This window comes from Arvicola amphibius, chromosome 3 (assembly GCF_903992535.2).
Source record: "Arvicola amphibius chromosome 3, mArvAmp1.2, whole genome shotgun sequence".
Classification (NCBI taxonomy): Eukaryota; Metazoa; Chordata; class Mammalia; order Rodentia; family Cricetidae; genus Arvicola; species Arvicola amphibius.
The window spans coordinates 145,574,620-145,589,876 of record NC_052049.1 but is presented as its reverse complement, the minus strand read 5'-3'; the positions used below and the strand labels follow the sequence as shown (position 1 = coordinate 145,589,876).

At 37.5% G+C, this 15,257-nt stretch overlaps 1 protein-coding gene across 1 annotated transcript in view; it reads left to right on the top strand.

The window, feature by feature from the left end:
• The window catches only part of LOC119809421 (muscular LMNA interacting protein), a 122,405-nt gene that overhangs the window by 47,032 nt on the left and 60,116 nt on the right, over nucleotides 1–15,257 (top strand). The window contains exons 6-8 of the mRNA XM_042054727.1: nucleotides 3,822–3,887; nucleotides 3,969–4,052; nucleotides 4,176–4,235. Coding sequence (XP_041910661.1) covers nucleotides 3,822–3,887; nucleotides 3,969–4,052; nucleotides 4,176–4,235 — 210 coding nt within the window. The remainder of the gene's footprint in view (nucleotides 1–3,821; nucleotides 3,888–3,968; nucleotides 4,053–4,175; nucleotides 4,236–15,257) is intronic.

The window sequence follows — 15,257 nt, the reverse complement described above, 5'->3', positions numbered from 1 at the left end:
TTTTTGAAAAAGTCATTTGAAAACTTCCTGCAGAGGCTTCTGTATGCATCCATAAAAGAATTGAAATGGAATCAAATCTTTTTATCAGGGCAACAGTACTGCTACAGACAGCAGAGGCTAACAAAATAAAAAACAATAGAAGTCTTGGTCATTGAGGTTCCAAAGACCTCCAAACCTTAAAGGCTATTGCCAGGGCTGTTGATTACTCTCCAGTGCTTGAAGATATGAAGATATGATCTTGTTGCTGAAGGCACCACACACTTGAGCATAAAGAAATTAAATTTTTACTAATATAGAAGCTTCATTTCTGCTGGACAACTTTCATAGTTCTGAAAGGTGCTATGCATATCAATGGAAGTGAAAAGTAATCATCAGTCTTATCCACCTGTGGACCTTGTGAGATACAATGATGACTGGCCAGATAAATTATGCTCATAGTGCAATAGGGGCACAAATGTCATAGGAGTAACCAACCACTTTCCAGTTGGATTTAAGACTTGCTCCACAACATGAGACCCATATCTGATACTATTACTGGGTCAAGAATTTTAGGCTAGAGAAATCATAGACCATAGAATAGAACTTATTACTATTATTGGGCTAGATAGACATAGTATTAAGTCAATTCCTAGTGATTTATCAGTATACCCATAAATTAATGGATCTCTCAACCCTCATCAGAGAAATTTCTATTTTCAATAGATGGCCAAGGTTTAGAGAATAAGAGGATTCAGAATGCACAGTCTTAAAAGGGACATATGCCCCTTCCTTCCTCCCTCTATGTCTTCTGCCTCCCTCCCTCCCTTCTGTTCTCCAAACCTCCCTCCCTCCCTCTCTTTCTCCCTCCTCCCTCCCTCCCTCCCTCCCTCCCTCCCTCCCTCCCTCCCTCCCCCCTTCCTTCTTTCCTTCTTTCCTTATAAGACTCAGACATCATTGTGAAAGAGGGTATGGAAGAACGTAGGAGCCAGAAGTTGTAGATGAATACAAAGAAGCAATATCTTTTGGAAATAGCAGTATAGATTGTACATATGACCTCATAGCAGTAGTGACAGCTTGAGCAAAACCTGCACAATCGTAAGGAGACCAATTCCCCGCATAGAAAGGGGAGCTGTGCACAGAGTCCCACTGCTAGCTGATGAGCTGTTGATAATTATCAACTGCTTTGAGGGAAAGGATAAATATTTTTTTCTGATGGTGTAGCCCCTAATAAATTGATTATGACATGCTCTAGTGGAAGGTCACACATCCAAGGATATTTGGGCAGAGTTAATTGACATTGATAGGACAAAATGACACAAAGGTGGTTGAGTAGAGAAGGGGGATATTCGTTGGAGGAGGTAGGGTGAACATGATAAAAAATCATTATTTAAAAATTTTAAAGAAGCAATCAATTATATAGAAACAGGTTCACCTGTGTGAAATTGTCATCTTCCTAGGCAATTTTCAACTGAACGCTGATATTTCCATGTGCTTCAACCCAGGAAAAAGTTTTATAACAAAAATGTAAGAGGCATCTTCAAGCTGTCAAACACTGTTTATTTGGATTCTGATGTTGTGTTGAAGGTGTTGAACTGACTGACTCACCATAACAATTGTCAAGCAGGCAAGAGCAGGGAAAGACCGGGCTGGGAAAGGCAGAAACAGAAAGTGAAGCACTGTTACAAAGCTAAGAATTTTTAAATACTATATTCTCTAGTACAAGATGATGGATGATGTACTGATATTTTGTTTAAATTTTAACATATAAAGTTTGCCTGAAGATCAGAGTGTAGAGCTAAGCCACCAGAGGCCAGGGAGCAGTGAGTGGCACACACCTTTAATCCCAAGACTCGGGTGAAAGAGGCAGAGGGATCTCTGTTAGTTCAAAACCATCCTGGGCTACACAAGATCGAATTTGTCTAAAAGAGAAACAGATCTCATAAAAAGTGATCCCAGCACTTGGGATCCCATGCCTTTAATCCCAGTACTAGGGAGGTGGAGACAGGAGCAATATGGCTGGGTAGAGAGAGGAATATAAAGCAGAAGGAGACAGGAGCTCAGTGCAGTCTGAGGTTTGGTGGAGACAGTTGTAGTCTGAGGATGAAGTCTGAAGTACAGTCTGAGGAGACAGTTTGAGGACAGGATTATGTCCTTTGGTCTGAACACCAATAGAAGTAAAAGGTCTCTCTAGTGACTGGCTGCTCTGCTTCTCTGATCTCTTAGCTTTTACCTGGAGCTGATTCTGGGTTTTTATTAGTAAGAATAATTAGAATTCGTGCTACAGGATGAGAAAAATTATTTGTAAAGAGAAATGACAATGATATTTGCTTAGGGCAGGAAAAATAGCTTTTAAATGTGATTTTAAAGGGGTTTGAAATTTGAATTCACAATATCTCCATGTTAAGAAATCAGTGAGCTCAAAATATAAAATTCATTGTATCACTGCTTCTGAAAATATAAGGGTTAGCCTACATTGGCACGGATGTCTTATAGATCACAAATAAACTCAGGATAAAATATTAAAATGATGCTTCTTGCTATAGATATAGCTCAATTGATATAGTACTTGCCTAGCTTGCACAAAGCCCTGGCTTCAATCTCTAGTGGCAGATAAACTAGGCAACATGGTGGCCCATGTCTCTAATCCTAGCACTTAGGGAGTAAAAGCAGGATGATCAGGAGTTCAAAATTATATTTGGCTACACAGCGAATCTGAAGTCATTCTAAAATACAGAGGCCCCATGCATCACAAAAAACCCAAAGACGATGGTGTGACGATATAGAATAGTAGGTAGGACTTGCAGTGGAGCCAATACTCAGGAGAAGAAAATTGTGTTTGGTTGGCTTCTAGGTTTTATTTATTTTCTTTCAAGTCTGACCACTTTTTACTCACTATGAAGTAGTTAAAATTTAGTCAAAATCTAAAACCTTGTTAATTAAAAAAAATCAGAGAAAAGCACATGAGGTCACACAGAAACTGGAATTGAAGGGGAGGGGGCAGTACTGGGAGCCTTCACAAAGGAGAGCCCCAAGTGCTGTTCCATAAACTCTGGGTACCACTTACACCAAACATAGTATACAATAGCTAAGTAGAGGCTTTGGCTGCTACTCAGTATCAGGGAGCAGAGTTTAAAGCCACTGACTAAAGGAACGGCTAATAGATGACTCAGGAAGCAAAAGTGCCTGCTACTAAGACTATCACCTCGTGTGAGAGTTCTCATCGGAACATCCATAGTAGGAGAGAATTAGTCCTCTGACTGCCACATATGCATCATGGCATACACTAAATAAACAAATACAATGTTAAAACATTTAAAACTAAAAGAAAATAGTATTTATAGAATCAAAGCAGAATTGTGAGTCCCTTTTACATATAACATTGCCACTAGCTCATAATTTTTAGGCATTCAAAGACCCAGAATAATGCCATCCATATTCAAAAGGAAAATATAAATTCATAGCAAAAACTCCAAGGCTTTGCAGATGTTGCAATTAACTTACATGGATTCAAGCTGTTGTTAAGATGAATAAAAGCCACATTCAATCAGTTAAAATTTAAAAATTGAGTAAATGTGAAATAGAAATATAGAACAAATGTAAAAAAAATAAAAGAGCCTCCAGACTTTATCATTACTACACCTTATATTAGAGACACTGATTTCAGGGGAGGAACTGGATGATGTAAAATGTATATTCATGTTCAAGAATAGTTTACCAAATGATTTTATTAGTTTTTTACTTAGAAATAGGAGACTTATATACAGGGCTTCTTTGTGAGGACATCACCACTGCATGGTATTCAATGAGAAACTTCATATGAGAACTGTTTTATTTATCACTAGGCACTAGATGAACCAGCCAGGACTGAAAGCAACTCCAAAGCCAGCGTGTTAGACCTTCCAGTGGAGGTAATGACTTCAGCTTGCCCTGCTTTGGTGTGCAATGCCCGAACTCAATGCTAACCCCGTTCCTGGTTTCAATTCTTCCAGTTGTATTTCCCTGCACAGCTCAGGCAGCAAACTGAAGAGGTCTGTGCTACCATTGATAAGGTCTTGAAGGACTCCTTGTCTATGGTAATGCTGTAGAGTAGAATGTGCTATTCAAACCTTTGCTTTGCTTTTCTTCATTTCCTTCTGTCTTGCCATGATGCCTCATAGGCTTGTTCTTTCCTTTCCTTTTCTTCTTTTCTTTTCCAGCATTCTTCTGACTCTCCTTCACGGCTCCCACAGAAAGTGTTGGGTTCCGAAACAATCAAAGTATGTATCTATTCATTACAGTTTGCTGCGCCATTCGATTTCCTGCATAGATGATTTCAAACTGCCATTCAAGGCTCAGTAGTGAGTTGAGAAACCAACACACTAGTTAGTAACCAGGCTACACACAGCAAAGTATAGCACTGACTTTTGCTTCTGTTTGTTTACATATATCAGTCTGCATAGAATTGACACGTAAAGTTATCTTTAGCTGTGGATCAATTTCAGATGGTGTGAATACCAATATTCCAGGATGCTGAAAGCTGGCATTTTGTGGATTTACATGTCAAGTTTGTAACTTATGCTGATCTTGGACTATAGCTTCAGTATTAATGTAATTTACATACACTTAAAAGTGTAGAATTGGGATATGAAGTTGATCAAAGTAATGTTTTATTAGCTTTCATATGGGTATTAGTTTTTCAGTTTTTTCCTTATTAGTGATTGAATTGATTTCAGTGTTCTGTGGTTAAAGAAGCAGAACTTTGGAGGCTTTAGTCTGTCAGAGTAGTTCTGTATATTTGTTTTCTTCTCATAATGTAGCGATTTTCATTTGCTAGGACTAAGTATATAGTTCCTTAGTTTTATTACCTTCCAATGCTTAATGTAGCTCTATTCATCCCAATTTCAAAATTCATTTTGTTTTTTATGGGTACCAATATTTCTTTTATCATTTTCAACTTTGTTTTTTTCTTTCAATGAGTACAAATGCTTTCTGCATGAACTGTGTGCCATGGGACATCTGAAACAAGTTTTGAGTGTATAGATGTTCATGACTTAAAAGAGTGGTCCTAACTTTTACTTGAAACATTATAGACAAATATCATGAATAACTAATGGAATTACTTATTGTTCTTGCTGTTATGATAATTAGAATTTCATAAGTAACCTGGACACCACTCCTTGTTGGATATTTTGGAAATAATTTCTGCTATTTGGTGTGTGTGTGTGTGTGTGTGTGTGTGTGTGTGTGTAGTATTGGAAGTTTCCCTTTCTTCAAGTATTTATTATGTGCCCAAAGACAAGCCAAGTGGAAATTCTAAGGAGCTCACTACAGTGGTAGAAGAAGAGATGGAATTTTACTGAGATCTGCACGTAGAATGGAGTTAGGAAGATCAGTGATAATATCTCCAGGCAAAGGCATAGTAATGTATGAATTTCCTGAGGCAACATGACTTGTTTCTGTGAAGACATTGAAAAAAATAATGTATTTGAAGTTTAGTGAACCAGCGATGCACAGTATAAAATTAGAGAATATGTTTGTCATGGTATGACATTTGGGTCTCAAGAAAAATAGAAGGGCATAAAAATGATCATTCTGGCTGTGGGGAAGAGTCGAGTCTTCTGAAGAGGTCAGGAGTACAGTTACTGATGGTAAACTGGAAAGGTGGGTTCAAAGGAGCTATAAATAAGCAAATGGGTTTGGGGCTTGAAACAATTCAGATATGAGCATTAAAGGAGAAGAGCCATAAAGGAGTCCTGCATCACTACCCAGGGCAGATGGCAGTGAAACAGATACAGCATAGTGTCAGGTAGAGTGGTAATTTAGATAGTGTTTGATTTTGAATTGTTTGGAGTCATTGAGTCTGCAACTAGTGGGAGAGTTGGCCACATGTACTGTGAGGCTGTACAGAATTTCAAGGAGCAACACATTTCAAACTGGTAGAGATAGAACCAGTCAAACATAGTGAAAAGGTTCTGTTAAGAGAAGAATCAGAATTCCACAGGAGTGGAACTGAACCAGTGACCTGGGCCAGAGCAGGCCTCAGGCAGTGAACTCCATGAGAGTAGGAGCAGATTCAGACCAGGGTCATTGGCAGAAACAGGACTGTGCCAGCAACCTAGGACAGAGCAGGCCTGAGGCAGTGAGCAAAACAGGAGCAAGACTGAACCAGCTACTTAGGTTACAGTGGGCTTGAGAGAGCCAGCTCCACAGAATCAGAGCAGATCCAGTAGAGAGACATTGGCAGACCAGGATTGAACCAGGAATCTGGGCCAGAGCAGACCTGAGACAGCAAACTCCACAGTAACAGGAACAGGGGAGCAACCACTGAGTGAGTGAGCCAGAGCCAGAGTCAGCTGTGGTTCTGGACATGAATCTGGGACCTCCAAGGAAGTAGACCTAAGCCAGGATCCCTGTGAGTCTGGGCGTGAGTCTAGGAGCTTCAAGGAACTAGGCCTGATCCAGGAGCTTTTCAGGTCTGGGTGTGAATCTGGGACCTCTGAGGGATTAGGCAGAAACCAGAGATCTCTGCTGGCCCAGGTGTGAGTTTGGGACCTCAGATGTGTAGGCCTGAGCCAGGACCTCTGTGGGTCCAGGCATTGGTCTGGGATGTCAAAGGGAATAGGCAGGAACCAGAAACCTCTGTGGGTCTGAGCATGAGTCTGGGACCTCTGAGGGAGTAAGCCTGAGCCAGGTCCTCTGTGGGTCTGGGCACACCTGAGCCTGGGAACTCTGAGGGAAAAGTTTGGAGCCAGAGTCCTTTACAGGACCAACCCCAAGCCAAGAACCTCTGAGGAATGAATCCAGACCAGGGACCTTTACAGAAACAAGTATAAGCTGACAAGCTAGGCTAGAGAGGCGTGAGACAGCAAACTCCAAGGGAGTGGAGCAAAGCTCAGGGGCACTGAGTGACCTCTAGGAACACAGAGTGACCAGTGGGGAAACTAGTACCATGGCATTAACTGTGCCACGAGGAACAACCATCTGAGCCTTGGATTCACTGGCACCTAGAAGATTAATCAATAGAATTGCAGACAACCCCAACCACACCTATTAGAGGAAAAGATGAGTAGAAAGGGTAAGAACACATGCAACACCACAAAGAACATCAGTAAAACCTAAAGACCCTACAACAGCAAGAGTTGAACCACCAAATATAGATGAAGCAGAAGAAAATGACCTAAAAATAACTTCAGAAGAATGTTTGAAACTCTTAATGAGGAAGTGAGAAATTCCCTCAAGGAAATGGAAGAAAAGACAAACAAAAAATTGGAAGACATCAACAAATCTCTAAAAGAGGAACCAACAAAAAACAATCAAACATATGAAAGAAACTCTTCAAGACATGAAAACTGAAAGAGCGACAATAAAGAAAACACAAGCTGAAGGAATTATAGAAAATGATCAAGAACAACAAACATAAGCATATACAACAGAATACATGAACTGGAGAAGAAAATCTCAAGCACTGAAGATACAGTAGAGGAAATAGACTCATCAGTCAAAGAAAACATTAAATCCAACAAACACTTAACCTGAAATGTCCAGGAAATATGGGACACCATGTAAAGGCCAAACCTAAGAATAATAGGTATAGAAGAAGGAAAAGTTCAATTCAAAAGCACAGAAAATATCAAAATTAACAAAGTCATAGAAGAAAACTTTCCCAACCTGATGAAAGATATGCCTATAAAGATACAAGAAGTTTGCAGAGCACCAAACAGACTGGATCAAAAAAAAAGTCCCCTCACCACATAATAATCAAAACACTAAACATACAGAATAAAGAAAGAATATTAAGATCTGCAAAGACAAAAGGCCAAGTAACATATAAAGGCAGACCTATCAAAATTACACCTGACTTTTCATTGAAGACAATGAAAGTCAGAAAGTTGTGGTCAAGCATTATGCAGACATTAAGAGACCAAGGATGCCAACCCAGATTGCTATACCAAGGAAAACTTTCAATCATCATAGAAGGACAAAAGAAGATATTCCATGACAAAACCAGTTTTAACCAATACCTAGCCACAAACCCAGCCCTACACAAAATACTAAAAGAAAAACTCCAACCCAAGGAAGTTGACTACATCAACAAAAACACATACAATTGATGGCCTCTTAGCAGCAAATTCCAAAGAAGGGAAAACACACAAATTAACATCACTAATAATGGAAACTAAATTAACAGGAATAGCAATCACTTGTCATTAATATCCCTTAATATAAATGGATTCAAATTACCTATAAAAAGGCACAGCCTAACAGATTGGATACAAAACCAGAATCCATCCTTTTTCTGCATACAAGAAACATACCTCAACCTCAAAGACAGACATTGTCTCAGAGTAAAGCATTGGAAAAAAATATTCCAATCAAATGGACCTAAGAAACAAGCGGTTATAGCTATCCTAATATCTAATGAAATAGACTTCAAACTAAAATCAATCAAAAGAGACAAAAAAGGACATTTCATATTAGTCACAGGAAAAATCCATCAAGAGGAAATCTAAATACTGAACATCTATGCCCCAAATACAAGGGCACCCTCATATGTAAAACAAACACTTCTAAAGCTTAAGTCATACATAAAACTCCATACACCAATAGTGGGAGACTTCAGCACTCCCTTTCACCACTGGTCAGGTCAGTTAGACAAAAAATAAAGAGAGAATTAAGGGAACTAACAGATGTTATGACTTAAATGGACTTAACAGACATCTATAGACTATTCCATTCAAACAAAAAGAATATACATTCTTCTCACCACCTCATGGAACCTTTTCAAAAATTGACCACATACTCAGTAACAAAACAAACCTCAACAAATACAAAAAATTTTGGAATAACCCCATGTATCTTATCAGATCACCATGGTTTAAAACTAGAAGTCAACAGCAATACTAATTCCAGAAATCCCACAAACACATGGAAATTAAACAGTGTTCACCTAAATCATCAATGGGTCAAGGAAGAAATAAAGAGAAATGAAAGACTTCCTAAAATTCAATGAAAATGACCACACAACATACCCAAATTTATGGGACACAATGAAAGCTGTGCTAAGAGGAAAGTTCATAACACTAAATGCCTACATAAAGAAGCTGGGAAAATCCCACACTAGTGAATTAACAGAACATTTGAAAACTTTAGAATAAAAAGAAACAACCCACCCAAGAGAACTAGATGGCATGAAATAATCAAATAGCTGAAATCAACAAAATAGAAACAAAGAAAACAATACAAAGAATCAATGAGACAAAGAGTTGGTTCTTTGAGAAAATCAACAAAACAGACAAACATTTATCCAAACTAACCAAAATGCAGAGAGAGAATATCCAAATTAACAAAATCAGAAATGAAAATGGGGACATAACAACAGACATGGAGGAAATACAGAGAATCATCAGGTCATATTTCGAAAACCTATACTCCACAAAACTGGAAAACTTAAAGGATATGGAAAACTTTTTGGATAAATATCACTTACCAAAATTAAATCAAGACCAGATAAGCAAATTAAACAGACCTGTAACTGCTGAAGAAATAGAAACAGTCATCAAAAGTCTCCCAACCAAAAAAAGCTCAGGCCAGATGGTTTCAGCTCATAATTCTACAAGATTTTCAAAGAAGAACTAATATCAATACTCCTCAAATTATTCCACACAATAGAAACAGAAGGAACACAGCCAAGCTCTTTTTATGAGACTACAATTACCATGATGCCCAAGAAAGAGAATTACAGACCAATCTCACTCATGAACATTGATCAAAAATACTAAATAAAATACTGGCAAATCTAATACAAGAACATATCAAAACCACCATCCACCATGATCAAGTCGGCTTCATCTCAGAGATGCAGGGATGGTTCAACATATGAAAATCTGTCAATGTAATCCACCATATAAACAAACTGAAATACAAAAACCACATGATCATCTCATTAGATGCCTAAAAACTTTAGACAAAATACAACATCCCTTCAAGATAAAGGTCTTGGAGAGAGCAGAGATACAATGACCTTACCTAAACTTAATAAAGTCAATATACAGCAAGCCGACAGCCAACATCAAACTAAATGGTGAGAAACTCCCAGTGATCCCACTGAAATCAGGAACAAGACAAGATTGTCCACTCTCTCTATATTTAATCAATACAGTTCTTAAGGTTCTAGCTAGACAATATTGTCTTAGAGCAATAAGACAACAAAAGGAGATCGAGGGGATACAAATTGGAAAAAGAAGTCAAACTCTCACTATTTGCTGATGATATGATAGTTTATTACATAAGTGACCCTAAAAATTCTATCAAGGAACTTCTACAACTCATAAACATTTTCAGTAATGTAGCAGGATATAAGATTAACTCAAAAAATCAGTAGCCCTCCAGTACACAGATGATAAAAGGGCTGAGAAAGAATTCAGAGAAACATCACCCTTCACAATAGCCAGAAATAGCATAAAATATCTCGGAGTAATTCTAGCCAAACAAGTGAAAGATTTGTATGACAAGAACTTTAAATCTTTGAAGAAAGAAATTGAAGAAGACACCAAAAAATGAAAAGATCTACCATGCTCCTAGGTAGGTAGAATCAACATAGTAAAAATGGCAATTCTACCAAAAGCATTCTACAGATTCAATTCAATGCCCATCAAAATCCCAGCAAAATTTTTCAGAGACCTTGAAAGAATGGTACTCAAATTCATATGACAAAGCAAAAACCCAGGATAGCTGAAACAATAAAAGAACTTTGGAGGCATCACAATCCCTGACTTCAAACTTTACTACAGAGCGACAGTACTGAAAACAGCCTGGTATTGGCATAAAAACAGACAGGAGGATTAATGGAACTGAATCGAAGACTCGGATATTAATCCATACACTTTTGAACACCTGATTTTTGACAAAGAAGCAAAAAATCCCAAATGGAAAAAAAAGCATATTTAACAAATAGTGGTGGCATAACTGGATATCAACATGTAGAAGAATGAAAATAGATCCATATCTATCACCATGCACAAAAATCAGGTCCAAATGTGTCAAAGACCTCAACATAAAGCCAGCCACACTGAACCTTATAGAAGAGAAATTGGGAAGTACACTTGAATGCACTGGCACAGGGAACCACTTCCTAAATATAACCCCAGCAGCAGAGATACTAAGAGAAACAATTAATAAATGGGACCTCTTGAAACTGAAAAGTTTCAGTAAAGCAAAGTACATGGTCAACAAGACAAAATGACAGCCTATAGAATGGGAAAATATCTTCACTAACCCCACATCAGACAGAGGTCTGATCTCCAAAATATACAAAGAACTCAAGAAATTGATCATCAAAAGAACAAATAATCCAATAAAAAATGTGGTACAGACCTAAACAGAGAACTCTCAACAGAGGAATCTAAAATGGCTGAAAGACACTTAAGGGAATGTTCAAGATCCTTAGTCATCAGAAAAATGCAAATCAAAACAAGTCTGAGATTCCATCTTACACCTGTACGAATGGCCAAGATCAAAAACAGTGATGGCAACTTATACTGGAGAGTTTGTTGGGTAAAGAGAACACTTCTGCATTGCTGGTGGGAATGCAAGCTGGTACAGCCACTTTGGATGTCAATGTGGTGATTTCTCAGAAAATTAGGCAACAACCTTCCTCAAGACCCAGTAATAAGGGAAGGGGAGGGAAGGGGGAGAAGGAGGGGCGGGAAGGGGGAGGAGGAGCGGAGGGAGGGGGAGGAGGAGGGAAGGAGATGGAAATTTTTAAATATAAAAAAAATAAACCATGAGAAAGAAAAAAACAACAACAACAACAAAAAAAGACCCAGTAATACCACTTTTGGGTATATATCCAAAGGATGCACAATCATGCCACAAAGACATGTGCTCAACTATATTCATAGCAGCATCGTTTGTCATAGCCAGAGCCTGGAAACAACCTAAATGCTCCTCATCTGAAGAATGGATAAGGAAAATGTGGTACATTTATACAATGGAGTACTACACAGCAGAAAAATAACAACATCTTGAATTTTGCAGGCAAATGGATGGAGCTAGAAAACATCATTTTGAGTGAGGTAACCCAGAGCCAGAAAGACAATTATCATATACTCATTCATAAGTGGTTTTTAAATATAAAGCAAAGAAAACAAGTCCACAAATCACAATCCCAGAGAACCTAGACAACAATGAGGACCACAAGAGTGACATACATAGTTCTAATCTACATGAGTAGTAGAAAAAGAGATCTCCTGAGTAAATTGGGAGCATGGGGACCTTGGAAGAGGCTTAAAAGGGAGGGGAGAGGCAGGTAGGGGAGCAGAGAAAATGCAGAACTCAATAAGTATCTATAAAACAATGAGGAGAATCAGAAAAGTGTGCTGTCATGAAAGCTGAGTGTTTAATAGACTAGAATTGTTTAATAGAACAAAAGTCAGGAAAAAATAAGTGTTTAATAGACTAGGATTGTTTAATAGACCAATAGGCAGGAAAAAATAAGTCTAGAAGATATTCTATAAGATTTGATTTATATATTTTGAAACTATATTGCTGATGAATTATTGGTAAATTATTCTCAAATCTAAAATTTTATGACTTTGTTAGAATGTAATTTTTTTGAACATAGAGATTTTCTTATGAAATAAAGTAACCTTATATTTATGTTTTTAAAATGTGGTTTCATATATATATATTTCTATTCTTTTATCTTTCATCTTTTCTGATACCTTTACCTAATTTTCTTCAGGCTCTCATAATTTTATATATTGCTTTCTATTCCATGCATGATTCTGTTTATTTGGGAATTTAAACCACATACAGTTATTGTAATATTTGTTGTATCAGTACTGACTTCCGTTAGTAGTAATTAATATTTTCAACGTACAGCTTTTTATCTTTATGGTATTTTGATTAATTTCTATTTTTGTTTTGGTAACTAGAAATTTATTCATTTAAAATTGAAAATCTTAGTTTGAAAATTTGTATTACATTTTCTTACTTTTGTGGTTGGATGCACACATTGAGGAGAGTGATTGTTGGGTTTATGTAAAGCTCATAAATGCCTTTTTCAACATTATATAACATAGTATTTTTCACTTTTTACTAGTTTTTAATCAAGCCAAGTACACAGATTCATACTATTTGTTCATAGATTTTGTTACTGTGTCTGAAATTTTATGTATATACCTTTGGATTTCTTTATTGAGATTTTTCATTTTCATATATTTAAATTCTCATTTTTATTGTTTTTTATAATTGTGTTTAAAATTGTTTCAGCCTAATCTATTTGTCCATATTTTGTGAACTTCATCTATGATTTAAAAAAAATCTTCATTTTGTTCTTTGAGCATAGTTCCTGGGCTGATAAAATGGCTCGGTGAGTAAAGACATTGTCCCCCAAGGCCGATAGCCCAAGTTCTACCTGCTGGGCTCATATGACAAGAGAGAACTGGCTCCTGCAAGTTGTCCTGTGACTTCCATGTGCATGTTAAGCACCCCCTACTCAATCAATATTGTAATTATAATTATAGTTGCACTAAATATAGGATGATGAGTCTTTTCTTTGATCTCTGTCTATCCAGATTTTCGTTCTCATAAAGTATTTTGTCATCATGAGATCTGTAACTCCTAGAGAGTGACTATTTTTAACTTGGCTCTGTCAACACTTTGAATATTGACTCTGTATATGACATCACATTTTCCTCTAGATGTCTAGGGTTGCCTTTCATCTTATGTATCTCTACTGCTGCTATCTCTGGCCTTTTATCTAGAGTTCTTAAACTTCTCCCCTTAATTCTGTAGATAATTTTTCTTTAGGCATGTCTGATACCTAGAATAGCAATAATAGCTCCCAGTATTAGGATTTGTCAATATTGTCAAGCTTTCCTTTTTATTTTCGGAGTAAGAGGAATGCAGATGCTCCCCATTTAAATGCTCTGCACAGTGGGGACCCTGAACCTCATCCTGCTTCCCTGCACCTCTGCTTCCAGCTCATTTCTAGTCATTGTTTTGGTTGTCATCACCAAGGAAGCACTCAGCAGAGGAATAGAGCTGTTAGGCGGTGTGACCATGTAATAAGCTGCTTCCTCCTCTGCAACCAGCACAAAGGAACATGGGGACACAGTTTACTCCCTAACTCTGCTCCTTTGCTTGCCTGATCCCTGATGTTGCAAACAAATTGTAAGACAACAGAGATAAAATATCTAAATGCCAATAGTCAAAAACTATAGAATAAAATAATACCTGCCATCATTTTGAAAAGGATAAAGAAATTGGTTAATAATGGGATAAAGAAAAACATTTGTTTGTTTTTGAGGATTGGAATGGCAAAAATCACGCTTTTTTTTGCTAGTGTTTTGCTGTGCTTGTGTTAGATGAATGTGAGGTGCTGGTTATACAAAAGAATAGAGATGCTGCAGGAAAAAAATCCATCTAGAATCAGATCTTGATTCAGAAAGGAATGTGTTATGGTCTAACTCCCTCCTCCAGAATTAATAAGTAGAAGTAATCATATTGTAATGTAGGGCTTTTTAAGTGTTACTAGATCATGGGGATTAAGTCTTAATTGACAGGATTATGAAAAAGACCAGAGAGAAGTTTCTTACCCCTTTCCCATGTGAGGAAACAAGAATTTTCAATCTGTGAGTGAGAAAACAGGACCTCACCACACAATGAGCTGATTTAAACCTGTTCATCCTCTAGAACTAAGAAATACCCGTTGTTTACAAGCTACCCAGTGCCTTGCGTTTTGTCGAAGACAGTCAGACGTTATTCATTGATAAGTAAAAGGGAATGGCTTGCAATGTAGTAGGACAGAAAATAGAAGACACAAGTTCAGATGTAGGATAGTTATGCTGAGGCTGAGAAAATAGAATTTCCTGAATGATATTCTTATTTCACAACTCACACCTTTCAGTGGAGTAAATTTAAGATCTTAAATGAACACCATATTCTTCCAGTTCCTTCTCTTAATTATTATTTCTTGCTCTCCTCTGCTTTTGTATCTACCTTTCTTAACTGACCAATGTGGGGGATACACAGAGATCAGTTCCTAGGTTTCTCATTCCTTTAGCACTGTCACCCAGCCTTTTCAGGTTCAAATCTGTGCCTGGAAAACCTTGCTCTAACCTCAGAAAGTAGACCTAAGAGAACAAATATTGGGGATCACCAACGCATATGGAGTGGGCACAGGTGACGTTGATGGGCCCTTATTTAACATGAAATCAAGTTCTGGTTGAGAGTTTCCACAAGAAACATTTTACGTTTCAAATGCAAATGTGGAGGTAAGCAAATCCGAGTGACTA